The following is a 27,961-nucleotide window of genomic DNA, read 5'->3' on the forward strand; positions in this document are numbered from 1 at the left end:
AGTGCTAGTTAATGCTAGATCCAAAATGAAATTAAGAACGGCTTCTCAGAAGCAGAGCAACGACCTGACGCCTCTGGATGACGAAGGAGGGACTGTGAAACACCCGAACAGTCCACAGGAGGGCAGCAGAGCTATGATTACACAGACTGACCATTTTGGTGTAACCTATCCTGAACGAGCCCGGAAATGACAAAAGCAGTCCACTGTTGAGTCCCCAATTCATATCCTTCTCAGGGCAACATTTCTTCGGCCCAATTTGTGCTACTAAATATAACAGCGTAAAACATAACCTGTAGAAATGTAATCTGAATCAGCGTGGCGTCCCTCCTCTTTTCCCACTGGCTTACTTGCGAGAGCCTGCCAGTGAGGGCTCAGAAGAGGCGGGATCTACTCCACCTGAGCATAACATGCTGCCTGACTGTTTCCTTTTTCAGTCCTTTCCTACGACAGACAGCAAATACATAATTAAGTTTCCTTTCCTGAAATACACGACCTCATTTTTACTCTGACTTTTGGCAGATGAGGTGAGATGCACAGAAAGACTAAGATTCTGATCCGACTGAAGGTTATCTGATGAATTTATTCCCAAAGAAACTGCCTACTTTTAGATGACATATTACAGTAAGACATCTCCTTATCCAAGTAGGGACAGAAAACCACCTATAGCCAGAATTTAGAGCGGATTCTAATTCTCTTAAAGATGGAATTCTCTTTAAGAAAACTACAAGACCGCAGCGCTCACTCTGTACCACGAGCTGGTATCCTTGTTATGGGTGTTAGAGCTCCCTAACTTCTTACAGAAGTAGCAAATGATTCTGAATCCTTATGGATTCCCTAGACTGGTTTATTGGCATGAAAAAAGGCGAGAGACAAATGCCATCTATAAACTTTATAGCTTCTTTAAATCACCAAGAGGTTAAAATAATTTTTTAAAAAGTAGAATTTTACCCTATTAAGAGTATTTTCCAATAATATTCTTAGTTAAGGAAGTCAAACTTGTTCAAAATCCCATTTTCATTGTTCTTGTTTTTAATTTTTAAGGTCTGAAGGAGTATACTTATATTTGTAAAGACTTTTTACAATAAACATATATAAAACCCATTTTAAACTTGTTGAAAGAATGAATCTTTATTTGGCATTAATCTTTGACCAAAAAAGATTTCCGAATCACTGTCTTTATGAATGAAATGTAATTTCATTTTGAACCATATTTCTCTAAATTTGGAGTTTTTTTAAAAAAAATCATTTCCTCATCTTATTACTACCAGGGATTATGTCAAGTCCATCCATGTCATCACAAATAACAGGATTTCCTCCTTTTTAATGGCTGAATAGTATTCCATTGCATATACAGATATACACACCACACTGTCTTTATCTACTCATCTGTCAATGGACACATGCTGTTTCCATGTCTGGTTCTTGTAAATAGTGCTGCAATAAACAGGGAGCTGCAGAAATCTCGTCCACACAGTGGTTTAGTTTCCTTTGGACAATACCCAAGTGGAATTGGAATACCCAAGTGGATGTGGAATTGCTGGATCATATGGTAGTTCTATTTTTAATTTTTTGAGGAACCCCCATACTTTTTACCATAGTACTTACATGAATTTACTGTAGATCAAGAGAATTCAAGAGAACCAAAAGATAGACTGAGGCACTGGTTTGTCAAGACTGTTTAATGTGTCTGCTTTACTGGTGTGGTTGACTTATTCTGGTAAGTGCTGTATGCGGCACTCTCCTCTGTTTCCCTATAAGGCAAGGTAAAAAGATAGCATTAGAGATAACTAGAATTTAGTACAGAAATTCAATTCCAGAAGCCCATTTAGAAAATGGATAATTAAAAAACTCCTGTATTTATAGCATTAAGAGCCCCTGAACTATGAAAAATGATTCTTTTAATTTAAAAATGGTCAACTAGTCTCACTGTGGAAACATTTCTTCTATCCCTGTATTTTTTATTCTCTCCAAAATAAGCAATAGAGCCGTAATGTATAAAGTACTATTAAATATTTCCTCATTTTAATTTAGGGCCAATGGGAAAGACTGTTTTCCTAATATCACAATTTTAAATCTGGCTCTAAGATGGAACTTTTAAAAATGTAACCATTCCCACAGTGTTCAGGTTCAATGACGCCTCATTGACTGTCAAGGAAATCCTGTGCTCCAGTAAGAGATTCTCCTAAATAACTGAAGTTTCCATCACTCTTTTACTGTAACAACAGATATCTTTCTAAAATCTGTTATTCTGGTCCAGCGCTGTCCAGAGAAATATAATGCCAATCACATAGGTAATTTTAAGTTTTCTAGAAGCCACATTTAAAAAAGTAAAAAAAACAGGAAAAAATAATTTTAATATACTTCACTTAGCCCAATACAGTCAAAATATTAAGATTTGGCATTTATTTTTACATTTTTTCATACTGTCTTTGAAATCTGGACTGTATTTTGCACCTCCACCACACCTTCCTCGGGACCGGCTACTTCTGAAGTCCTCAGTAGCCCCACGTGGCTATTGATTATTGCACTGGAAAATGCGGTTCTGGTCCCTGCCTTAGTAAATTGACTCTAAGAGACTAAAACTAAATTTGGACCAGTCAGTTATGCTTGCCACAGCAGACACTTCAGGGATGCCTACCAATGTAAGAGCCAACCAGGTTACTTTCGGGTACTTTGTTTCTCTTTGGGGGGAGCCATCATTATGAACCACCACTGTCACAGCAGTATACTTGCAATATGGCGATTTCTAAGGAATACTGTGGTGAGTGACGTAATAATTAGGCCTATCAGTATTTCTCCAAGACCATATTTTTCTAGTTTTCAAAGTCAATATATTTTTTTTTCTGTAGTAGTGGAATCCTTTTCTTTAAAACAGAAGTCTATTGGACTATCTTTCTATGAGAAAGATAATTAAGCATTAATATAAACTTAGAGAAATATTTGATGAAACAAAGCTATTTGAAAATGGTAAAAATCTGAAACTGAATTACTAATTACAGTTATTTTATATTAACGTCAGCATTCATTTAATTAACTTCAAATCTTTACAGACACCTTGAAGCTCACGACAGTGTGAAAACGACTTTCCTGTTTGGCTTTAGCCTCAAAGGAAATGCAAAGAGCCCAGGCAGACACACAGGGCTGGTGCGCCCAGACTGTCACTCTAGTTGGTATGTTCTGTCTTTCCCTTTGCCCCTGCGATCAAAGACACCGCTTGGCTTTTACCAAGAAGTTGCCCTTCCTGTTGGCCTTTGCAGAATCTGTTCTGTAATTCTTTTTTTATTTTTTAAGATTTATTTTCAATTATTTTATTGAGATCATAATGGTTTATAACATTGTGTAATTTCAGGTGTACATTATTGTTTATCAGTTTCTGTATAGACTGCATTGTGCTCACCACCAGTAGTCTAATTTTTATCTGTCAGCATACCTATGTGTCCCTTACCCCTTTCACCGCCCCCCAGCCCCCTTCCCCTCTGGTAACCACTAATCTGTTCTCTTTATCCATGTGATTGTTTATCTTCCACACATGTGTGAAATCATGCAGTATTTATCTCTGTGTGGCTTATTTCACTTAACGTCATACCCTCAAGGCCCATCCATGTTGTTGCAAATGGGATGATTCTGTCTTTTTTCATGGCTGAATAGTATTTCATTGTGTATATATACCACACCTTCTTTATCCATTCATCCGTAGAAGGGCACTTGGGTTGCTTCCATGTCTTGGCTATTGTGAATAATACTGCAATGAACCTAGGGGTGCATATATATCTTTGGATTGTTGATTTCAAGTTCTTTGGATAAATATCCAGTAGTGGGATAGCTGGATTGTATGGGATTTCTATTTTTAATCTTTTGAGAACTCTCCATCCTGTTTTCCATAGTGGCTGCACCAGTTTGCATTCCCACCAGCAGTGGATGAGGGTTTCCTTTTCTTCACAACCTCTCCAACATTTGTTAATTTTTGTCTTGGTAGTTATAGCCATTCTGATACACATAAGGTGATATCTCATTGTAGTTTTGATTTGCATTTCCCTAATAATTAGACATGTTGAACATCTTTCCATGTGCCTGTTGGCCATCTGTATATATTCTTGGGGAAAACATCTGTTCATATCCTCTGCCTATTTTTTGTTCGAATTGTTTGGTTTTTTGTTGTTGAGTTGTGTGAGTTCTTTATATATTTTGGAAATTAATCCCTTGTTGGATATATGATTTACAAATATTTTCTCCCAGTTGGTGGTCTATCTTTTCATTTTTTTCATGGGTTCCTTTGCCTTGCAGAAGCTTTTCAGTCTGAGGCAGTCCTATTTCTTAATTTTTTCTTTTGTTTCCTTTGCCTGAGTAGACATGGTATTTGAAAAAATGCTGCTAAGACCAATGTCAACGAGTGTATTGCCTATATTGTCTTCTAGGAGTTTTACAGTTTCAGGTCTTACATTCAAGTCTTTAATCTATTTTGAGTTAATTTTTATGTATGGTACAAGACAATCGTCTACTTTCATTCTTTTGCATGTGACTGTCCAGTTTTCGCAACACCGTTTATTGAAGAAACTTTCCTTTCTCTTGGTATGTTCTTGGCTATTTGTGTGGTTTTATTTCTGGGCTTTCAATTCTGTTCCATTGATCTGTGTCCTTTTTTGTGCCACTGTCATGCTATTTTGATTATTGATGCATTGTAGCATATTTTGAAGCCAGGGATAGTGATGCTCCAGCTTTGTTCTTTTTTCTCAGGATTGCTTTGGCTACTTGAGGTCTTTTATTGTTCCATATAAATTTTAGGATTCTTTGTTCTATTTCCATGAAGAATGTCATTGGGATTCTGATTGGGTTTGCACTGAATCTGTAGATTGATTAGGCAATATGGACATTTTAACGATGTTTATTCTTCCAATTCATGAGCCTGGAATATCTTTCCATTTCTTTATATCTCCTTCAGTTTCTTTCAATAATGTCTTATTGTTTTCAGTGTATAGGTCTTTCACCTCTTTGGTTAAATTTATTCCTAGATATTTTTTTCTTTTTGTTGTGATTGTAAATGGGATTGTATTCTTGATGTCTCTTTCAGCTAGTTTGTTATTACTATATGGAAATGGAACTGATTTTTGTAAGTTGATTTTGTACCCTGCAACTTTGCTGTAGTTGATTATTTCTAAAAGTTTTCTGGTGGATTCTTTAGGGTTTTCTCTGTATAGAATCATGTCATCTGCAAACAGCAAGAGTTTCATTTCTTCCTTTCCAATTTGGATTCCTTTTATTCCTTTTTCTTGCCTAATTGCTCTGGCCAAAACCTTCAGGACTATATTGCATAGCAGTGGCAAGAGTGGGCACCCTTGTTTTGTTCCTGTTCTCAGAGGGATGACTTTCAGTTTTTCACTGTTAAGTATGATGCTGGCTGTGGGTTTGTCATATATGGCCTTTATTATGTTGAGGTACTTTCTTTCTATACCCATTTTATTCAGAGTTTTTTTTTTTTTATTATAAATGGATGTTGGACCTGTCAAATGTTTTCTCTGCATCTATTGAGATGAATGATGATCATGTGGCTTTTATTCCTCATTTTGTTAATGTGGTGTATCACATTGCTTGATTTGTGGATGCTGAACCACCCCCACACCCCTAGTATAAATCCCACTTGATCATGGTGTCTGGTTTTAATGTATTACTATATTCAGTTTGCCAGTATTTTGTTGAGGATTTTTGCTTCTGTGTTCATCAGCAATATTGGCTTATAATTTTCCTTCTTTGTGCTGTCCTTGCCTGGTTTTGGTATCAGGGTAATGCTGGCCTCATAGAATTGTTTAACAAGTGTTCCATCTTCTTCAATGTTTTGGAATAGTTTGAGAAAGATAGGTATTAAATCTTTGTCAAATGTTTGGTAGAATTCTCCAGAAAAGCCATCTGGTCCTGGACTTTTATTTTTTGGGAGGTTTTTGATCCCTGTTTTAATCTCTTTACTTGTGATTGGTCTACTCAGATTCTCTATTTCTTCTTGATTCAGTTTTGGGAGGTTGTATGAGTCTAATAATTTATCCATTTCTTCTAAATTTTCCAATTTATTGACATATAGTTTTTCATAGATTTCTTTTATAATCCTCTGTATTTCTGTGGTGTCCATTATAATTTCTCCTCTTTCATTTCTAATTTTATTTATTTGAGGCTTCTCTCTTTTTTTCTTTGAATCTCACTAAGGGTCTGTCAATTTTGTTTATCTTCTCAAAGAACCAACTCTTAGTTTCCTTGATCATATCTACTGTTTTTGTAGCCTCTATTTCATTTACTTATGCTCTGATCTTTATTATTTCCATCCTTCTGCTGACTTTGAGCTTTGTTTGTTCTTTTTCTAGTTCTGTTAGGTGTAGTTTAAGATTACTTATTTGAGATTTTTTTGTTTGTTGAGGTGGGCCTGTATTGCTATAAATTTCCCTCTTTTAGCTGCTTTTAATGCATCCCATAAGAGGTGGTATGTTGTCTTCTTATTTTCATTTGTCTCCAGGTGCTTTTTAATTTCTCCTTTGATTTCTTCATTGATCCAATGGTTGTTCAGTAGCATGTTGTTTAGTCTCCACATATTTGTTGCTTTCCCAGCTTTTTTCTTGTAGTTTTCTAGTTTCATAGCATCGTGGTCAGAAAAAAGGAGGTTGATATGATTTCAATCTTCTTAAATTTATTGAGGATTGCCTCTTTCCCAGTATATGGTCTATCTTTGAGAATGTTCCATGGGCACTTGAGAAGAATGTGTATTCTGCTGTTTTATGATGGAATGCTCTCTAAACATCTATTAAGTCCATCTGATCAAGTGTTTCACTTAAATCCACTATTTCCTTGTTGACTTTCTGTCTGATCTACCCATTGATGTAAGTGGGGTGTTAAGGTGCCCTACTATTATTGTGTTGCTGTTACTTTCTCCCTTAGGTGTGTTAACAATTGCTTTACATACTTTGGTGCTCCTGTATTAGGTGCATATATATTCCCAAGTGTTATGTCCTCTTGGTGGAAAGTCCCTTTTATCATTATATACTGTCCCTCTTTGTCTGTCATTGGCTTTTTCATCTTGAAGTCTGCTTTGTCTAATATAAGTATGGCAACACCTGCCTTCTTTTGTTTGCCATTTGCTTGGAGTATCATATTCCATCCCTTCACTCTGAGCCTATGTTTGTATTTAGAGCTGTGTTTCCTGGAGGGAGCATATTGTTGGGTTTTGTTTTTTAATCCATCCAGCTACTCTATGTCTTTTGAAAGGAGAATTCATTCCATTTACATTTAGAGTAATTATTGATATATGAAGGCTTAAGACTGCCATTTTAGCTCTTGTTTTCCGGTTGTTCTATATTTCCATTGTTTCTCTTCCTTTATATTTCTGACTGCCATTTCATTTTGGTGGTTTTCTGTGGTGGTTTTGTCATTTTTTACATATTGTGGCTCTGCTCTGATTTTTTTCTTTACTGGTTACTGTGAGGTTTGTATAAAAGATCTCATAGATGAAATAGACCGTTTTCTGATAGTCTTTTATCTCCATTAGCCTAAGCAGGTTCCAGCCCTTTTCTCTTCCTCTTCTGAGTTATTGTTGTCACAAATTATTCTGTTTTGTGTTGTAAGTTTGTGACTACGTTGAAGTGTTTTTAGTTACTTTTGATGCTTTCTTTCCCTTTATCCTTTAAGTTATAAGTAAGTAATTGCTACTCTGTTCTGAAAGAGAGCCACAGTTTTCTGATTTGTCTGTCTATTTATCCCTTTGCTCAAAGCTTTGTATACCTTTGCCTTTTTGTGTCAGGAATGAGGGCATCCTTGATCATTTCTTATAGGGGAGGTCTAGTGGTGATGGACTCCCTCAACTTTTGTCTATGTGGGAAAGCTTTTACTCCTCTTTTGTATCTGAAAGATAGTTTCACTGGATAGAGTATTCTTGGCTGAAAGTTTTTGTCTTTCAGTATTTTGAATATATCTTTCCATTCTCTCCTAGCCTGTGAGATTTCTGCTGAGAAATCTGCTGAAAGCCTGATAGGGGATCCTTTTTAGGTTATGTTCTTCTGCCTTGCTGCCCTTAATATATTTTTTTTTTGTCATTAACTTTTGCCAGTTTTACTATTATATGCCTTGAAGGTCTTTTATCATTGATGTATTTAGGAGTTCTATTGTCTTCATGTACTTGTAAGTCCAGTTCCTTCCCCAGGTTTAGGAAGTTCTCAGCTTTTATTTCTTTGAACAACTCTCTGCTCCTTTTCCCCCTTCTTCTCCCTCTGGAATACCTATAATCCTTATATTGCTTGTCCTAATTAAGTCAGATATTTCTCAAAGAATTGCTTTATTTATTTGAAATCTTAGTTCTCTCTCCTCCTCCACTTGAAGCATTTCTATATTTCTATCCTCTAAATCACTAATTCTTTCCTTCACAATGTCAGCTCTATATTTTAAGGATTCTAGATTATTTTTTATCTCTTTGTGTTCCTCATATCCAGAATTTATATTTAATAGTTTTTTAATAGTTTTTTTTAATAGTTTTAACTTTTTTTTTTTAATAGTTTCAATCTCTTGGTGAAGTATTCCTTCTTCTCCTTAATTTTATTCCTGAGCTCATTGAACTGTCTTTCTGAGTTTTCTTGTAACTTGTTGAGTTTCATTATGACAGCTATTTTGAATTCACTACAATTTAGATTATGAATTCCTGTGACTTCAGGGTTGGATTCTGGGGACTTGTCATTTTCTTTCTGCTCTTAATTGTTGCTGCAGTTTCTTATGGTGTTTGATGAACTAATGCTTTGCTGGTGCATTTGTGATAGTATCAGTTCACAGCTCCATCTGCTACCACTGAGGGGAGGTAGGAGCTGAATTTCTGATCCCACCCTGTCTGCTGGAAGTTGTGGGATATGGTGGGTGGTCCTACTAGGTGGGAAAGCATTCATGCACAGGCTCAGGGCTGGGGCCACTTCTTACGTTTGCACTGAGGTGTGTTCCCACTTCTGGGGCTGCAGCAGTACTATGGGTGCTCCTGCCCACCAAGAAAGCACTCGCACATGCATGTAGATCTGCCACTGCTTCTTCTTAAGGTCACACCAGCTGCTGTGCTTGGTGGGTGGGACTTCTTCATGGGGTCCAAGCCTGGGCCATTCATTGAGATTTCAGTGGCATGGTGGGCTCTCCTGCCAGCTGGGAAAATGTTGGTGCGAGTGCTCAGGGCTGCCTCTGCCTCTTCTTACAGTAACGCCAAGGTGAGTTCCCACTCGCAGGATGACAGTGGCACTATGTGTGCTCCCAGCTGGGAAAGCATTCATGTGTGCACACAGGGCTGCCATGGAAGGGCTGAGGAGTGCTCACCTATCTCCACTACATCCCAGAGGTCTAGTCCATCCACTTTCAGATATATAGCTGCGTGGGTCTCTCAGGCACTCTGTTGTGCTGTGTGGGTATCCTCCATTGGTCAATGAATGTCCACTTAATTGTAGTTCAAAGGAAGAGAGATAAAGGGAATAGCTAACTCCACCATGTTGCTGACATCACTCCAAACTCTTGATTGTAACCTAGGGTAGCACCTCACATTGTAAGTGGTTGGATGCACATCTCCCTCTCTTCCCAGCTATGTAGACACATATTTTAGCACAAGTAGAAGAACACTTCCAATTCATTTCATTCAAAGACAGAAGGTGGATGGGGTCAAAGCGTTTAAGGCAGTATGAGTCATAATTTTTCAAAATCTGAGGATTTTTTTGTTGGTTTCTCTTTCATATGCTAATAATATTCTGGTTAAGGGAAATATATAAATACTTTTACAGAGTTATTTACAAGTTGACATTGAATACATTTACAAAACTAAGTAAAATGTATTTTGGTTTCTGTAAAAGGACATTTTTTTCTCCCTGTACTTAAAATGAAAACATTATGCATAATTATTATGCAATTATTTCCTCACTTTTGATTCTCAGCTGCTAGAAGGTAGAGAAAGCTATGTAGTTTGATGAAAGGATGAGGGGACATTACTCTACTGGAGCATATGTCCAAACAAAAGCCATCAGGAATATTATGTTTAGAACAGGGATGGTAGAAAAAACCACCAATAATTGAACAAAGGAAATTGAAAAAATATGTGATTATTTAGGGTTTGTTACTAAGTGGACATATAGAATATAAAAGAATATATAGTCATCTATACGAGGTAGTATATCACATAAAAGCTCAGGTTTCTAGACTGGTTTACTTATTGGAAGGAATAAAAACTATGGAAACTGAAAAGTCATTAAGAAAATAGTGCACTTCTTTACAGTAATATTTTGATTCAAGTACTATCAAAGTTTGGGAGCATCAGAGCAATGTTTAGTCCATCTGAGAAAAAACAAAGACAGTTTAAAGATAATTGAGCACATCTGGGCCTCCAGATAGCAGCTGCATTTTCATTCTGGTCCCATCATCTAAAAACTACAGCAAAGAAAAAGTCTATCCATCTAGTTTTAGGGTGACTGCTGGAGCATCCCGGTCATTTTGATCACAGAACCCTTCTAATCAGATTCCAGGTTCAGGTCCAACTTGTGAGACTCGTCACAGGACCCTCACTTTTCGTTGTTTTGTGCCGTAGCCACCACACTAGGTTATTTAGTAAAGGTTACCAGAACAATCAGAATTCACTAGATTAGAGGAAAATTGTTTTAAAACTAGTCAGTTTAGTTCAGTACTCATTCTATAATTTCTTATGATATTGTTAGGAAGTTAATTTATACTTTTTTCCCCAAAAGTGAGTCTGTGGAATAAGTCATATATAAAGTTCCATGAATCGATCACACAGATGCTATTGGCAGAGTCTTCACAAATAATACTTTATCTTATCATCGACCCCTCCTATTCTCCACCCTGACAAAAAGGTTAAGACATAGTGCAAATTAGCCAGGAAATTCTGAGAATGTAAATGAAACATCAGGCACAAGGATAAAAACTGTGCATAGAAACAAACATGCACTTAAGTGACCATGTCCTAACTATGCAGAGAACAATAAATAATACCACAAAACCTTAATTCATAGCAATGTTTGTCAGTAGTACCACTGCTTCTAAACTGCCATTACTTCTATTAAATTTCCATAAGTCAAAGCATAAAATGTCCTGTTTAACTCTGCGCTTTCCATTTCAGAAAAAATGGTCAAGTGTTTCACATCTTAAGATGGCACTGGAGTTACTGGCACAATGACAGTTTGACCGCAGTGTTCAGAGGGCAAATGTAAGACGCCTATGGTGCATTTTATAAAAAGATTAACCTTACTAACCTCGTCTAATGTAAATAACTGTAATAAATATTTTTCTTCACGTACTTATCAAGACATCTTTGTATTTCATTTAACTCACAACTATATTTCATTATTTTCTTTAAAACAAATTGTGTGAACTATGTGAGCCTACATTAAAGTGTGCTACACCAGCCTGTTACAGAAAAAAATCTCACCCAACTTGTAGTATTTTAAGGCTTGTGTATACAAGGTATGGATAGAAAGAAAATTTCCCTGAAAGTTGCCATCACAAAATAACACTATCACATGGAAAGCAAGTTGTGTTTTATATATTTTAACTAACATATAACCATAGCATTTGAGAAAATTACCTGGCCTATCTAGGAATGCTAATTTGGGGCACCTCTTAAGAAATGTATGATTTGCATGTGTTTACACATATGAGTGATTTCATTTGTCATGGTTTCCTCACTATTAACATAACTACAAATGCCAATTATCACTGATTTGTGACACATTGTTACTTTTCTAACTGCAGAATATTGAAGTATGATATTTCCAGGTAGAAGTCTAGGGTCTCACAATGCAGGGTTATTAGTAACCAAAATAATACCTGAAGTTTACGTGTCTTTAGGTGGTTGTGATTCATCGGGAGGACCAAGATGTCCTAGAAAAAAAACAGGAAATAGAAATAAGTAAAAAAAAAAGAATAAAAAGAGGTTTAAAGACAAATTCATAGGTTTGATTTTCTGATCTTGTATAAAAACCCTAATAACTTCATTTTCCTTATATAAACTATATTAATGCTTCTCATTAAAAGTAGTATCACAAAATATTGTAAGATTATACTTAATGTCATCAGTAGTCTTCTTCCTGTCCAGTAACATTTGCTGTGACAATTCTGTGGTACATTTATGTGTAAGGCCATGCTACGTTTTGTTCTCATCATAAGAGAAGCTGACAATTTAATGAGAAAATATACTTGTGATCAAAAATAAAACTCAGTGCTACTTGATACAGACTTTCTAATTTATAAACAGATACATTTGCTAAATCGGTAGTTTACAATACCAAGATACTATTGTCTTTTTTCACTTTCATCCTTATGAGTGTATGGTGAACTTTTCCAGAGGGTACAAATTGTGTGTGATAACACAACAGACAGAATCTAGATGTCATTTTTTTTTTTTAAAGATTTTATTTTTTTCCTTTTTCTCCCCAAAGCCCCCCGGTACATAGTTGTATATTCTTCGTTGTGGGTCCTTCTAGTTGTGGCATGTGGGACGCTGCCTCAGCGTGGTCTGATGAGCAGTGCCACGTCCGCGCCCAGGATTCGAACCAACGAAACACTGGGCCGCCTGCAGCGGAGCGCGCGAACTTAACCACTCGGCCACGGGGCCAGCCCCTAGATGTCATTTTTTAAGAAATATATGGAAGACATTTGCGATAACGTAAAACAATGCCACTATTCTCACTATTTCTTTTGGAAAATTGATTTTTCACAAAAACATGGTGAATATGTTACCATGTATTGACCTTGCTGTTCTTAAAATAAACAATTATTCAAAAAGTCTCAGTTTTAATTCCAATATAATGAATGTCGGGATATAAGTCACATAAAGCTAAGCTCATTGGGGTCTTTGTTAATTTAAAAAAGTAAGGGGTTCTCAGGGCAAAAAGTGTGAGAACTGCTGGTCAAAATTCTACAGAGAGAACACAGTTAAGTTACCTTGACATAGTGGGGGATTGTCACTCCAATTCACATTTTCTCCATCAAGTTCACAATACAGAATTTTAGTTCCAATTAAGTTATAACTAAAAGAAAAAAGAAAAAGTTACAGTGTTCTTTACCAGTCAACAAGATGCAAATAATAATGAAGAAAATGTTTATATGGTTGTTTTTCTGCACTACTGCAGTTTGAGAAAAAGTTTCTAATATAACAAACTGCTAATAAAATCTGCAATTTGACTAAAGCGTTTCTGCATTTGAACACGCATTGGCCAAGAGCAAAAATGTCTAAATAAATATGTCATACCTGTCGGTCTGGCCTCTTTTCTCTCTCTGGCAATCACATTACACGCACATTTCTACGTCCTCACTCATGCCATTCTGCTCAGGAAGGACAGTGACTGAGGAGAGAGAACAGGCCCTGGAGCTTGCTGCCTGGATGCCAGTCCCAGCTCCATGAGGGACTTGTATTGGAGCTTGGGCGAGTCCCCTAATGTTTCTCTGGCTCAGCTTCCTCATCGATGAAGAGCGGATATAGCACCTACCTCATGGGGCTGTTCTGAGGCTTAGATGAGTTAGCATCTGGCACACAGTGAGGGCCATGTAGGTTTTGGCTCCTCTTCACCTGCTTTAGATCAGAATGTCTTTCTAGGAACAGGTCAGGAATTCTCCTGGATGAAATCTTCTCTGGTGACTTAAATTCACAGCTCCCTCTCCTCCTTCCGGACTCTCATTGTAGTAATCATGAGCAATTCTGTCTATTTGGTACTTCTCATTTACTATTTGACTTTGACACCTCTCTAGATATATTGTGTTTTTCCAGAAGGCTACAACTTCTTTGAGAAGAGTCTCTGTCTTAAACTTTTGGTATTCCTCAAAGTGCCTAGCAGAGCCTCTCTCTATAAGTATTAACTCGATATTCCAAGATTTTTTTTTTATAGGAAGATTAGCCCTGAACTAACATCTGCCAATCTTCTTCTTTCTTCTGAGCAAGAGTGGCCCTGAGCTAACATCCATGCCCATCTTCCTCTACTTGTTATGTGGGACGTCTACCACAGCATGGGTTGCCACGCGGTGCCATGTCTGCAACCGGGATGTGAACCAGCAAACGCCAGGCTGCTGAAGCGCAACGTGCGTACTTACCGCTGGGCCATCGGGACGGCCCCAAAGGACGTTCCAAGATTTTTTACTTGATAAAGTTCAAAAATAGGAAGTGAAGCTGCCTGAACATGCTTCTAGCTGACATTTCCCCCATGGCTCCCGCAGTGCTTCCATATTTGAATATATTAGTAGATTCTGGGATGATGGCTGAGAAGGAAGCACCAGTAATCTCTCTCCCACCTAGACAACAATTGTACTGGTAGTATCTGCCTGATGTAACTATTTGGCAACACTGGAGTATTTGATGGCTTGCCATTTCCAGAGGAAGACTTAGAGAGTGAATTAGGCTTACTTTAGGTCAATTTCAGCTCCCAGCACTGTGGCAGCTACCCAGTCCCTACCCCAGCTGGTAACGTGCATGTGTTCTGATAGCAGCTTACAACCAGCCTGCAGGATCCAGGTTGGGCAAAAAGAACTCTGTCCTGCAGTTATCGGGGATCTGTGGTCTTATCACTGCTTACTGCTTCTGATCACAGAGAAGCAGACAAGGTGGTGGGAAGCGAATGCTCTCACATCTACCCACACTTTTGGAAGCTCCTTCCATGCTAGCTGAAGTGACTTACAAGGGATTTAAAGATCCAGTGCCCTTTGCTATACCCTTCATTTTTCACTTTTTCCCCCTTCAGAAGCCAAGCATTAAAAACGAGAACATTCAGAAACAACTGCATATGCGGGGAAAATTAGAAAGTGACTATGCACACCCATGGAAAGGATCAAAAAAGACCTGAGAAGAGCATTACACATCAGGTTGATCCTCAGCACAGAGACACCGGACAACAATAAAAAAATAACTCAAAAAGCAATAACGTAAATCATCAAGCTTCAGGAAAAGGGGATAATCTGATTCCCAGAGTGACCACATTATTAGATTCAAATGTCCAGTTCAACAAAAAAATCACAAGGCATACAAGGGAACAGGAAGTATGGCTCATTCACAAGAAAAAATAAATCAGCAGAAACTGTCCCTGAAAAGGCCTCATGGTGGATTTACTAAAGAAAGACTTTAAAGTAACTGTCTTGTTCTTGTGCTCTTGGTGTCAAAATGGTGCTTTCCATTACCACACATTCTCTTTCTTCAATGAGTGTGTGAGCAGCAGATGCAGAGAGGCACATCTTTATGAAGAGCTCACAGGCAAGACCATTCCTCTTGAGGTCGAGCCCGGTGACACCATTGAGAATGAAAAAAACAAAATCCAAGACGAGAAGGGCATCCTAAGTCACCAACAGTGTCTGATTTTCATAGGCAAACAGCCAAAGGACAGGCATGGTCTCGAAGACCACAATATTCAGAGTCCACAGTGTACCTGGTGCTTCACCTGTGGGGTGGCATCATCAAGCCTTCCCTCTGCCAGCTCACCCAGAAATACAACTGCCACAGGATGATCCGCCTACACCCCTGTGCTGTCCACTGTCACAACATACGGCCACAAGAACCACCTGTGCCCCAGAATGAAGGTCAGATAAGGCCTTTCCAAAGGCTCCTGCTTTGCATGCAGGATGGCCTCCTGATTGAGACCCAAGGCCTTGGGGTCTCAGTAAAACCTGAGAGAAAAAAGAAAAACTGTCTTAAAGATGCTCAAAGAACCAACAGAAGAAATGGAGAGAGTCAAGAAAACAATGTGTGAACAAAATGGAAATATCCTTTAGGAGACAGAAAAACTAAGGGAAGCCAAAAGTAAATTCTGGAGTTGAAAAGTACAGTTACTGCAATCAAAAGTTCACTACAGGAATTAAAGCCAGATTTGGGGAAGCAGAAGAAAGAAATGTTGAACTTGCAAATAGGCTAATGGAAATACTGCGTTTGAGGAACAGAAAGGACTGAAGAAAAGCAGAGAGCACAAGGGACATGGACAACAACAAGCAGACCAAAATAAACACCGTGGGATTCTGAGGAGGAGAAAATAGAAAGAAAGGGGCAGAGAGAACAGTTGAAGAAATAATGGCTGACAACTCCGAAACTTTGCTGAAAGACACGGAGACAAATATCCAAAAAGCTCAGCAAACTCCAAGTAAGATGAACTCAAAGAGACCCAAACTAGGCCCTAGAACAAGCAAACTTTTCGAATTCAAAGACAAAGAGACAATCTTGAAAGCTGCAACCAAAAAGTGAATCATCACATCCAAGGGATTTTCAATAACATCATCTGAAGGCTTCTCCTCAGAAACTCAGAACCCATAAGACAGTTGACCAATATACCTAAAGAGCTAAAAGAAAGAAAGCGTCACCCAAAGTCCTTTATCCAGCAAAAGTGTCCTTCCAAAGTAAAGGAGAAATGAAGGTATTCCCAGATATGCAAAAGCTGAGGGAGTTCATGACCACTAGCCCTCACCTGCAATACATGCTCAAGGGAGTCCTGCACGGTGAAACGAACGGACTCAACAGTAGCTCTAAGCCATTTGGATAAATAAAGATGTCACCGATGGTAAATATATGGGTAATTATGAAAGCTAGTATTATTGTGAGCATGATGTATAACTGCAGTTTTTGTACTCTATCTGATTTAAGAGACTAATATTTGTAAAGAAAATAAAGAGATTACTAGTGTAGAAGCCACTATTAAAATTTTTAGGTGTAGAGGCTAGTATCACATCAAAATCCAAAACGGGTGGGGACGGATCTGTAGAGGAGCAGTTCTTAGAATTTATTGAAGTTAAGTTGGTATAAACTCAAATTGGAGGCTTATAACTACAGGATGTGAAATGCAATCCTCATGGTAACCACCAAGACAACAGACACAGAATACACACCAAAGGAGACGAGAAAGAATTTAAACAGTTCACTAGAAAAATCAACTAAACACAAAAGAAAGCAGTGTGACAGGAAATGAGGGACAAAAAAAGCCATGAGGCACATAAAAAGAAACAGCACAATGACAGAAGTCAGTCCCTCTTTGTCAGTCATGACATTGAATGTAAATGGACTGAACTCTCCAATCAAAAGACAGAGCTTGGCAGAACGGCTAAAAACACATGACTCAGCTATATGCAGTCTACAAGAGACTCACCTGGGCTCCAAAGACAAAAACAAGTTGTAAAGGAAAGGATGGAAACAGCTATTCCGTGAAGAGAGTAACCAGAGAAAGCAGAGGTGGCTATACTGAAATCAGACAAAATGGACTCTAAATCAAAAAAGGCTACAAGAGACAAAAAGTGACCTTATATATTAAGAAGGGCTCAAAACTGCAAGAAGATATAACAATTATAAACATTTATGCACCTAAGGACAGCCTGTCAAAATATATGAAGCAAAAACTGACAGAATCGAAGGGATAAATACACATTACTATTTAATAGAGGCATTTCTACAAGAGTACTTGGTGATTTCAATACCCCATTCACAACAAGGAATAGAACAAGGAGACAGAAGCCATGTAAGGAAACGGAGGACTTGAACAACATGATAAACCAACTAGATGTCACGCACATATAGAGAGCAGTTGACCCAACAAGAAAGTATACAGTCTTCTCAAGTGTACATGGGAGATTTTCCGAGATAGACCATATGTTAGGCCACAAATTAATAAAAGAAAGTAATATTATTAATAGTACAATTAATCACATGATAAATAATACATGATAACGTAATTATGTAGTCTACAAATTAATATCGTTAACCAATAGATTTAAAAAGATAGATGTTGTACAAAGCAGCTTCTCTAACCACAGTCGAATGAAGTCAGGAATTAATATCAAAAAGAAAACTGTAAAAGTGACAAAATCTTGAAAATTAAACAACACACTTTTAAACGACCACTGGATCCAAGAAGAAGTCACAAGGAAAAGTACAAAATACTTTGAGATAAACGAAAATGAAAACCTAACATAGAAGAACTTACGGGAGGCAGCAAAAGCAGTGCCAAGGCGGAAATGTATAGCTATAAACGGTGACATTAAAAAAATGGAGAGATCGGAAATCAGCAACTTAACTTTCCAACTTAGGGAACTAGAAAAAGAAGAACCAAACCCAAAGCTAGAAAAACAAGCACATAATAAAGAGTAGAGCTGAGATAAACAAAACAGAGAATAAAAAATATTAGAGAAAATCAAGGAAACCAAAAGTTGGTTCTTCGAAAAGTTCAACCAAACTGACAAGCTTGTAGGTAGATGGACTAAGAAAATAGAGAAAAAGGACGGACATCAGAATTTCAGTGGGGACATTACTATCGATTCTACAGAAATAAAAAATATTATGAGAGTACTATGGAAAAGTTTATGCCAACAAATTGGATAACCTAGATATATGGACAATTTCTTAGAAACACAAAACCTACCAAGACTAAATCACAAAGAAATAGATAAGCTGAACAGACCTGTAACTACCAAGGGGATTGAATCAGTAATCAAAAATCTCCCAATAAAGAAAAGCCCTGGACTTCACAGTTACACTGCTGAATTCTCCCATACACTTAAGAAAAACTAATACCAATCCTTACCAAATTGTTCCAAAAATTCCAAGGAGGAAATTCTTCAAAACTCATTCTATCAGACCAGTATTACCTTGATACCAAAGCTCGACAAAGACACTACAAGAAAAGAAAGCTACGGACCAATATCCCTGATGAACGTTAAAGTAAAAATCCTCAACGAAATACTAGCAAACAGTTTTGCAGCATATTAAAAGGATTATACACCATGAGCGCTGGGAGTTATTCCTGGAATGGAAACATCCTCACCGTAGGAAGATCATTCAATTAACGCCACATCAACAGAATAGAGGGGGAAAAAAACCCCATATGATTATCTCAATTGCTGCAAAAAAAGCATTTGACAAGATTCAATATCCTTTCACGATAAAAATACTCAACAGATGAGGAACAGAAGGAACCTACTTCAAGATAATAAATGCCATCCATGAAAAACCCACAACAAACATCCTATTCAATGGTGAAAAGCTGAAATCTTTTCCTCTAAGATGAGGAACAAGGCAAGGATGCCTGCTTTGACCATTTCTAGTCAACATAGTACTGCAAGTTCTAGACAGAGCTATCCGGAAAGACAAAATAAATAAATAAAAGGCAACCAAATGGGAAAGGAAGCAGTAAAATTATCATTGTTTGCAGATGATAGGTTCTCAGATGTAGAAAACTCTAAAGATTACCTGCACCCACTAACACAAAAAATTAGAATAACCAGTTCAGCAAAGTAGCGTGATACAAAGTTGGTATTAAAAAATCAGTTGCATTTCTACAGTGTATTACATTTACCCTGTAAATGCACATTTTTCAGAGATGCCCAGTATTCCCAATACATACTGTTAAAAGAGCCCCATCGAACAAAGGCTATTATTAAGTGCTCAGGACCTCTGTTTGAGATGCTTCATTCCTTCGCAGCAGTCTCAAAGATAAGGTTTTCCAACTAAGACAGCTTGATCAACATTATGGTCCAGGCTGACCGGGTCAATGTTGGTCTGCTGGCCCCTTCCAGCGTTACCTCAGTCAGTGTAAGAGTCTCTTTGGATGGCAATTCTACCTCCCATTTCCAGAAGACTACTTCAACTCTGAGAGCTGGCCGTTTTAAATAGGGTGCACTCTGTTGGGATAGGCTTCTTAGTATAACAGCGACATTCAGTTTTGCTTCCCTTCAATTTAAATTTCTTCCTATATATTACACATCTTTGCAGCCTCCATTAAAGCCCAAGAGTTGTCTGGCTACAAGTGCAACTTGTCACACAGAAAGCAAAATGGAATCAAGTTCATGGGAACTCTTAAGAAGAGAAGCACGACAAAAATGAACGTCATAAGTTTCACCTTATTTCCTCTAAGGAGTAACTTACCCCTTATTACAAACATAGTGAACCTGTGAACCAAGCTCCAAAGTCCCATTTACATACTGTACTGCGCCATCTACCGGCTCTACTGGATGTGGACATGATTTTCCTGAAAGACAATTTTCAAATTCGTTGTTTTATACAACTTTCAAAACAGATTTGAATCAAAATCAAAACTCTACATTGTTCTTTGGAATTTGTGGGAATATTGTTTACTTTCTTTAACTATGATAAGGCCAAACTTAAGATTCACATCTACCTAGGCAACCAGCTGCCGAGCAAAAGTGCCCTGGAGATTTTCAAAGCCCTAAAAAATACCCTGCTATCTAAAACCTACATTCACATGAGAAAACCAGCAGTAGTGGAACATGTGCCATAAAATGTGTGAATATCTCCAGAGTAATTAAGAAAAACCCAAAAATGTTTTGTTGACTTACTTCTACAAGCCTCCTGGAGAGGTGTCCATGTGTTATCAGCCTGACAGCGGGCAGAGGTGGGAAGAGGAGGTCTCTTGAGCCTGTAGCCTAGACGACACTCGTATTCTATTATGGCCCCAGGCCTATAACGGGGTTGAGCGACACCCTTCAGCTTCATGGATTGGTATCTTGGTGGATCACCACAGGCGTCTAGAAAAAAGAGAGTAAGAACATGAAAATAAAGCATGTTACCTCGTTCGTCAGACAGGGCCTGTGGCCTGGCAGCAGGTAAGCAGTACAGAAGAAATGCAAAAGTTCTTGGCGAGATGTTAAATGACTGTCCATGCTTTCACCCAGTTGGTGGTAGTGGTGGACGATGTGTCTTGGTCATTTTTAATAACATCCTTTTAGCTTTTGTTTGTTGGGGAATGAGGTGAATTTTCAATCAACAGTAAATTGAAGAGACAACATCAATGCTTTTGGCTTTAAAATATATTTATAGGTATGCATCCTTCCCCACTTTTGTCTAAATTCAGTCCAAAACTCACCTGTCCTCGAAGAAGTCTCCGTAATATATACCACTCTGCTGAGATTATCCTCCATAGTCTGAAACACAAACTCATGAGCACTTGGCACTGCAGGCTCAATCTCCTCTAAGAGGGCGAGCTCCTAGAGCTCAGGGATCACATGCCTTCTTTTTCTGCTACACTCTCTACCCAGGGGGGCTTAAGAAATGCTGCGGTAAAAGGCGATGATTAAATTAGCGTGGCAGATTTCATACATCAAAATAAATACGGACGGAAGTCCTTCAAAATATAAGACATTGTTCCACAGTTTTCATATCAGTGATCTGAGCATTTTGTACGTGAATAGATGCCACTTAAATATCAAAATGATTTACTTTGATGGCATTACATGAAAAAAATTCGCCTCCTTGGACATTAGATAATTTAATCTTCCTTGGCTGATTAATGGATCATGCGGTTCCCCCAGAAGTTCCCTGAGGTAGCTGTTTGAGCTTTTCATCCAATAGATCCCTCCAGTAAAGCTGCTATATTGCTATGATTTTTGATAAATTTGTTACTTCTTGGTAGTTTTTTGGGGAGGATTTTTTTCTGCCTAGAATAACGTCTCTTCTACTTCAGCAATTCCTCACAGTGCAACTAGAACAATATTGATATGAGAGAGTGACCAATGCTCTTCCACATCAGATGCCTGTCAATGGCACCCGTTGCCCTCAAGATGTGTCTAAGCCCCTTCACATTGCTAACAGACTTTTAAAATCTGTCTCTATCAAGATGCTGCTCACTCTTGCACACTATTCTCAAGCCGTGTTCAATTCCACGCGGTGCCCATTACATTGTTAAATTACATGAGCACTGTAGGCTCCATGCATCACTTTACTTCAGCTCTGACCAGAGACCCTGCCATTCCTCCCACCCACTCATCCTCCAGTTTCATCTTAGATGCCGCTTCTTCCTTGAAGCTCTTGGCATCTCTCAATCAAAAAACCAGGTTAAGTGTCCTCCTGCTGCCCCAACTAACTCCTTCCATAGCTCTTTTCATATTGTAATTCTTTATTGTTCATATGCCCTATGAGACTGTCGTCATGAGGACCACGTCTCATTCATCACTGCTCTACTAGGACCCAGCACGAGAGCTGAATGAGCACTGGTATCAGTCACTTCTACACACTCTTACATCCAAATTCAAATCTTCACTGTTCAGCCAACCTGTTTCAGAGTTGTCTGCAAATCATCATTTTTCTTTGCTGTTTTTATGCCTGTCTTCAATTTTATGTCAGTGGTTCAGGTATAGACAAATCCCTTTATCAGAATTTTTTATTCCTTTCATGTCAAAATAATTATGCTTCGTTTATTTTTTCATTAGGAACTCATTCTTCATTACTGTCATTATTAGAAATAGTATTTTAACATTATCAAAGGTGAAGTCCAAATACTGTGGATTAATGTTTTTCCCTAAAATATCATAATGAAGGATTCCAGTACTTGGTTCTTACAACAATGATAGTCATGACAGCAATAATTGTAGATATACGACCTTCCTTGTGTTGACCATTATTTTAAGTACTTTTAAACTCACTTAATCTTCATAATCATCGTCTGAGTTGGGTACTACTTCCCCTCTTTAAGATGAACACACTGAGGCATGGTAATGTGAAGTATCTCACCCAAGAACACATTCTCAGTAGGCAGCAGACCCAGGAGTCTAGCCAGGCATCCTGGTTCCACTACCACCACTGCTTCCCATCACGGTCTCTCATGTGGAACCCTCACTTGCTGCCCCCACTAGCTCCTTCCATAGCTCTCTTCATATTGTAATTCTTTATTTTTATACTCCCTAGGAGACTATCACCTTCTTGAGGACCACTGCTCTGTCAGTGGCCATGCTGTGCTGATGGCCTACATACTAAAATAACAGAGCAAGCTTGACATGGATGTGAGCTCAGGGCGAATCTTCCTCAGCAAAAAAGAAAAACAACAAAAGACCTAAACCATGGGAACTTTTAGAATGTGTTCAAACGTAAGGAAATTTCAACCTAAAATCAGCTTATACACATATGCATTGTTATATATGAACTTCATGTAACCAGAGATACATCATAGACCCTCATCCAAAGAATTCATGGCCCCTGGACAGCAGTAGATCTTTAATTATAAAGCCCTTTTACCTTATTTTCAGAAGACCCTACCAAATTTAGAGAGGCCATCCCCTAAACCTCCCCTATTCATCTCAAAATGCTTAGAGATATTAAAGAAATCAGCACACTGGAACAGAATTATTCTAAAATGAAGGAAAATTTAAATAGTAATTACACTAGATTTCTGATAACGGAGAAATAAAAAAGTCTGCAGAAAATTTGGATATTTTCTCTGCTTTTGTAATATTAATTTTCTACTACACGGTTTTTTCTAAGACCTAAGAGCCATTCTTTGAAATGTAAACTTTAGGGAGAAGTTTCTCATTAGAAGGAAAAAAAAAAGAGGAACTATGTGGAAATTGAGGAAATGAAAAATGAGGGACACAAGAGTTACCTGAGACAAAGCACACTAGGACTGATGTGACTCCTGAGGCTCCCCTCCATCCTTCGCTACCTGAGGGTGCCTGTGTCACTAGTTCTGTTTCTGAACTGCTTTTCCACTCTGGAGAGACTATTACACGCTTGCCCTTTAAAATAAAACTGCCTCAGGTTGCCAGCGATCCTCCTCAGAGCCCTTTCACTCCTTGGTCAAAGACCAAACTATGGGCCACACGTAAAGAACTCCTTAAACCCAGGGAGGATTCTCAAAAGCTTCTATAATCAAGTCACCTCCTGAGATTAGCAGACAGATCAAAAAGGCACAAAATATGGGAGGCCACCAGTTTGAGTGAACTAGGAAAACAGCTGATATTCAGATCCTGAAAGAATTTTTTTTCTGGCCTCCTCCTTTGAGCTAAAATAAAAACAAACAAAAATCCAAAGGGAAAAAAGGTCTTTTAAAAACACAAACTGCTATAAAGATTCCCTTGCCCAAATGCTAGATTACTTAAACGGCAAATACAAATCTTAAAACTCTTCTCCACAAATGGCAAAAAGTTTTTAGCCAACTAGCTTAGTCTTCATAGTCATCCTATGAGCTGGGAACCATCTTTAAGATGAGCAAACTGAGACACAGGAAGGTGAATTAACTTTCCCAAGAAACTTTCTCAGTAGGCAGCAGACCCAGGAGTCTAGCCAGGGAGCCTGGTTCCACTATGACCACTGCTTCCCATCACTGTCTCTCATCTGGAACCCTCACGTGCTTACACCAACACACTCTGTCTACAAGTTAGTCCTCAAGAAATGGTCTGCATTGTGCTAAGTCAAAGAGAAGGGCTCAAGTTGCCCTAAAAGGACAGGTAATAACATGATGTCTGAATTTTATGATGGTGATTGTTCATTCCCGACTATCCTGTTGGTTTCACAATTATTCACTCTGTGATCTAGTCCTTCCTTGCTCTCGCCTCCTTTGCCCTACTGCTGCCTCACTGGGTAGCTTGGCAGTCCCTGAGTCGCTGAGCCATGTCCTATCTCTGAGCCATTGCTCACACTGCTCCCTCTGCTCAGAACACCCTTCCTTCCTGCTCAGCAGCAACTCCTGCTCAACGCTTGTCCTCTTAGACTTAATCCCCTCAACATCTGCTCTAGAAAGCACTTTCTGCTTCCCCAAAGACGCAGTGAGCAGTCCCTCTCCTGGACGCTCCTCTGCATGGATCTCTCAGGTCACTGTCACATGTTTTGGGGTTGAATAGTTAACAGGCTGACTCCATTCATCCATGTGGCCATAACATCTAGCACAGTATGTCCTTCATAGCAGCTATTTAAAAACATTTGGTGCTCAAAGCACCACTGCTGTCAAACAGAGAACAATGGAGAAGAACATACTGTAATGAATCTAATATTGAAAATCATCATCTTAAAGCTTTATGCACTGGAGAAAGGTTTGGCCGTGTAGTTTCTTTTGTTGCCTATCTCCCAGGATCCTGGTAACCTAGCAACTGACCAGACAAGGGCTGCTCTCTTTGCGTTGTAATATGCAGAGTAAGTAAACTAAGAAACTACTGTGTAAGCCCTTATTGATCTTGGCTTCTTTACCGGATAGAAAGAAAAGACTTAAAATAGGCAGAAGAGACCATCCATAACAGGAGATAGTGGATTTTGTCCAAAAAACCAGACGACTTCTGGAGGAACGAGACTGGTCCCAAATTTTGACAAATGTTCCCTTCTGCGACCTCATACCATTTGGCAACCACCTCTGAGATGACAAGCCTCCCAGGCACAAGTGTCTGCCCACAAAACCTTCTCCTCAGGAGCTGATTCAGAAGTGAAACGTCTATTTTATCCACATTTTCCCTGCCCGGCACAGTGAGTTCTCATTTCTACTTTCTCTCTGTTTCATACCTTTCCTGATTTCACCTTTCCACCTTTTCTTCATTTGTAGTTTTGTTAACTTCCATGTTGCATTGTATTCCTTGTATTTATCTGTTTTCCTCTCTTCCAAATAGTATTCATAGTTCCCGTCAACTTCCAGCTTTAAGCCTAATTTAAAACTTATTCTTTTTTCAAAAAGTTCCTTTTCTTTCTCCCTTACCACCAGTGTTCTTCTCCTGCCCTCCCACCACAAAATGAACTTCTTAAAGATCAGTAACAAGCAACATTGTGAGCCCCGCAGACTCTACATAAAATGGGAAGCCAGAGCCTCCTGGGCCCTCAGCGGTCCCTGCCTCAGCCTTTCAGGCACCGCAGAAAGGCCATCCTACCCATGCTGCTTTGAAGACCGTTCCCCTGGAGGCAGGAGGCATTTTCTCCTGGGCTCTGGCCCCAGCCGAATACTATGTTTAACTTTCTCATACTTACTAGTTACACAGGAGTGTATAACTCCTTCATACTGAGGCAAAGAAAACGGGCATTTGGAACCACAAGTGTGACAAGACAGACAAGACCTCTGCATTCTAGTGGGGAGCAAACAGAAAAGAGAGTTTGGGAAGGGCGACTACACATCAGGGGGGATTTAAGCTGGAGAGTGTGTGTGTCTACCTGAGACAGGGTGGGCAAAGGAGGTCCCTGGCGGGTGGGGGTAGGGTAACATCTCAGCTGAGTCTGAAGAATAAGAAGAAGACAAGCACACAAGAGGCAGGAGGACGATGCTGCAAGGCTGAGGGAATAGCAAGTGCAGAAGCTCCAAAGTGGCAGAGCTGGCCTGTTTGATGAGCAGGAAAATCTTCCCCGCCTCCACTCATTTGCTAAATGCTGTCAGAGTCTCAGGCTCCTTTCCTCCAGAGCGCTTCTCTTGGGTTATAATGTGTTCATTAGTATTATGTTTTCATTACTGTCTGCCACTCCCAATAAATTTTAGCAAATATTTCTTGATTATCTACTGTGTGCTTGACACTGGGGATCCAACAGTGAGAAAAAACAGTCTCTGCTTATATTTGGGTGTGTGTGCAGACAGACAATAAAGATCATGAAAACAGGAATGGTTTGTTATTGCTGAGCAGGGTACCCTCAGGACCAGCACAGGACCTGGCACAGGGAAGGCAAATCTTTGTGGAATGAACGTTGCTAAGGAAAGAATGCAGCATACAAATTGTATATTTAACAGAATCCTGAAAATAACTTGGGCAAAGGAACACACGTGCATATGAAGACAGAGGAAATACACCAAACTATTAAAAACGGCTGTCCTTTGATTGTGTAATTTTTAGACAATAAGCATGTCTTTTTCAGCACATATATTTTTAAAATACTTTTTTCGGTTCAATGAAACACCGAAGAAACTTAATCGATGTGACTTCAGCCATAGTTTTTGAGCTGTAGAGGAAAGCCAGATTCACATTATTTATCGTTCATTTCTTAGGATAACCGTTTCTCACTAAGTTTGGCTACCAATGTGTTTTAGGTTACTTCGGATGTCCCCTCAAACATGATCCGACCCAATGAACAGAAGGAAACAATGCCAAAAAGCCATTCGGTAACAGAACTGGATACTGTCTGTACTGGATGGGATCGCGAAGATAACCATATGGCAGAAAAAAAGCAACAGCCTGCAAACCGATACCAATATGATCTTGGGCAAGAAGGAGCCTCTGAACGTCAGGTACAAAAGCCTGGCGCGCCCCTCCCAAACTCTCTGAACCGCAGGCACCCAGAGCCTGCTCTCACCCCAGCACTACAGGCACACCACGGGCTTCCCAGCCGCCCCCTGACGAAGCGAGCAGCGGGCCTCCTCGCTCCACACGCACCGCTGGGCTGGCCACTTCCGTGGAACACACACCCGACAACACCGCCCGCGGCTTCCCCAGCCCAGCCACGCGGGGCACAAATACCCCTCTCAACACGGCACCATCCGGCCCAGGGAAGCAGGGCAAACCCTCCCCACCGGCACAGCACGAGTCCCAGCAACTCCCCCACGCACCTGGGCACTCAAGAGCAAGCCCTCACCGCAAGCACCGAGTCCGCGCTCCCCTCCCGACTTGGCTCAGTGCCGGTAACAGCCTGCAAGCTTTCGGTAGGGACACAGCCTGGCCCGGTCAACACCGGCTCACCCACCCCGCCGCACCGCTCGGTGCCGACCACCAAGCCTTCACCTCCTGCGCTTCGTGGTCCTCACCGCCGGGATCCCTGCACAGCGCCACCCGGGGGGAAGGCTGGCCACGCACTACCCACTCCGCACGACCCGGGTCGACTCAGCCCCGCGCCACCTGCCCGACCCACCGAGCGAAGTTCCCCCGCCCTCGGCTCCGGTCGGCCTGCCCCCGACCCGCTCCCGTTCGCGCTGGAGCGCACGCCCTCTCCAGGCTCCTACCGGAGGACATGGGTAGCAGGAGCACTAGGGCCCCTAAAAGGATCCGAAAGGAGCACCAAGAAGAGAAGTGGCTCTCGGGGCGACAGAGAGGTGCCCAGCGCCGCGGGCAAGACGCCGTCATTTTCCGGGAGATCCCCGGGATTCCCGAGACCCGGGCGAGCGGCCTTTTAGAGTCTGGTCACCAGAGGCAGCAATCTCTGGACTCGCCAAGTGACAGGGCGCAGAACAGCAGACTGTGTTGGGCGGAGCCTTTCGGCGGGCTGCAAGGCGTGACCTCGACGCAGGGAGGCAAGCGAGTTAGGCCTGGATCTATAAAGACGTGGAATGCAAGC

At 39.8% G+C, this 27,961-nt stretch overlaps 1 protein-coding gene across 1 annotated transcript; it reads right to left on the bottom strand.

The window, feature by feature from the left end:
* Window positions 1-1,661: 1,661 nt before the first annotated feature.
* On the bottom strand, window positions 1,662-27,942 carry LOC100146620 (membrane cofactor protein). The gene is made up of 6 exons (XM_001915859.6): window positions 27,630-27,942; window positions 20,305-20,493; window positions 19,874-19,976; window positions 12,940-13,025; window positions 11,824-11,877; window positions 1,662-1,751 (listed from the first exon to the last, which is right to left on the bottom strand). The coding sequence occupies exons 1-5, from the start codon at window positions 27,748-27,750 to the stop codon at window positions 11,831-11,833; spliced, it is 546 nt and encodes a 181-aa protein (XP_001915894.1). The 5' UTR covers window positions 27,751-27,942; the 3' UTR covers window positions 1,662-1,751; window positions 11,824-11,830.
* Between the last annotated feature and the right edge of the window lie 19 nt (window positions 27,943-27,961).

Source organism: Equus caballus, chromosome 5 (genome assembly GCF_041296265.1).
Source record: "Equus caballus isolate H_3958 breed thoroughbred chromosome 5, TB-T2T, whole genome shotgun sequence".
Lineage (NCBI taxonomy): Eukaryota > Metazoa > Chordata > Mammalia > Perissodactyla > Equidae > Equus > Equus caballus.

What these genes read in the sequence shown, in the direction of transcription:
- LOC100146620 (XM_001915859.6), bottom strand. Translation starts at nt 27,750, where the DNA reads ATGACGGCGTCTTGCCCGCGGCGCTGGGCACCTCTCTGTCGCCCCGAG. An exon ending in TCTCCAGGAGGCTTGTAGAA is followed by an intron (nt 19,977 to 20,304) that starts GTAAGTCAACAA and finishes ATTGTCTTTCAG; the next exon opens with GAAAATCATGTCCACATCCA. An exon ending in CAATCCCCCACTATGTCAAG is followed by an intron (nt 11,878 to 12,939) that starts GTAACTTAACTG and finishes TTTTTTTTCTAG; the next exon opens with GACATCTTGGTCCTCCCGAT.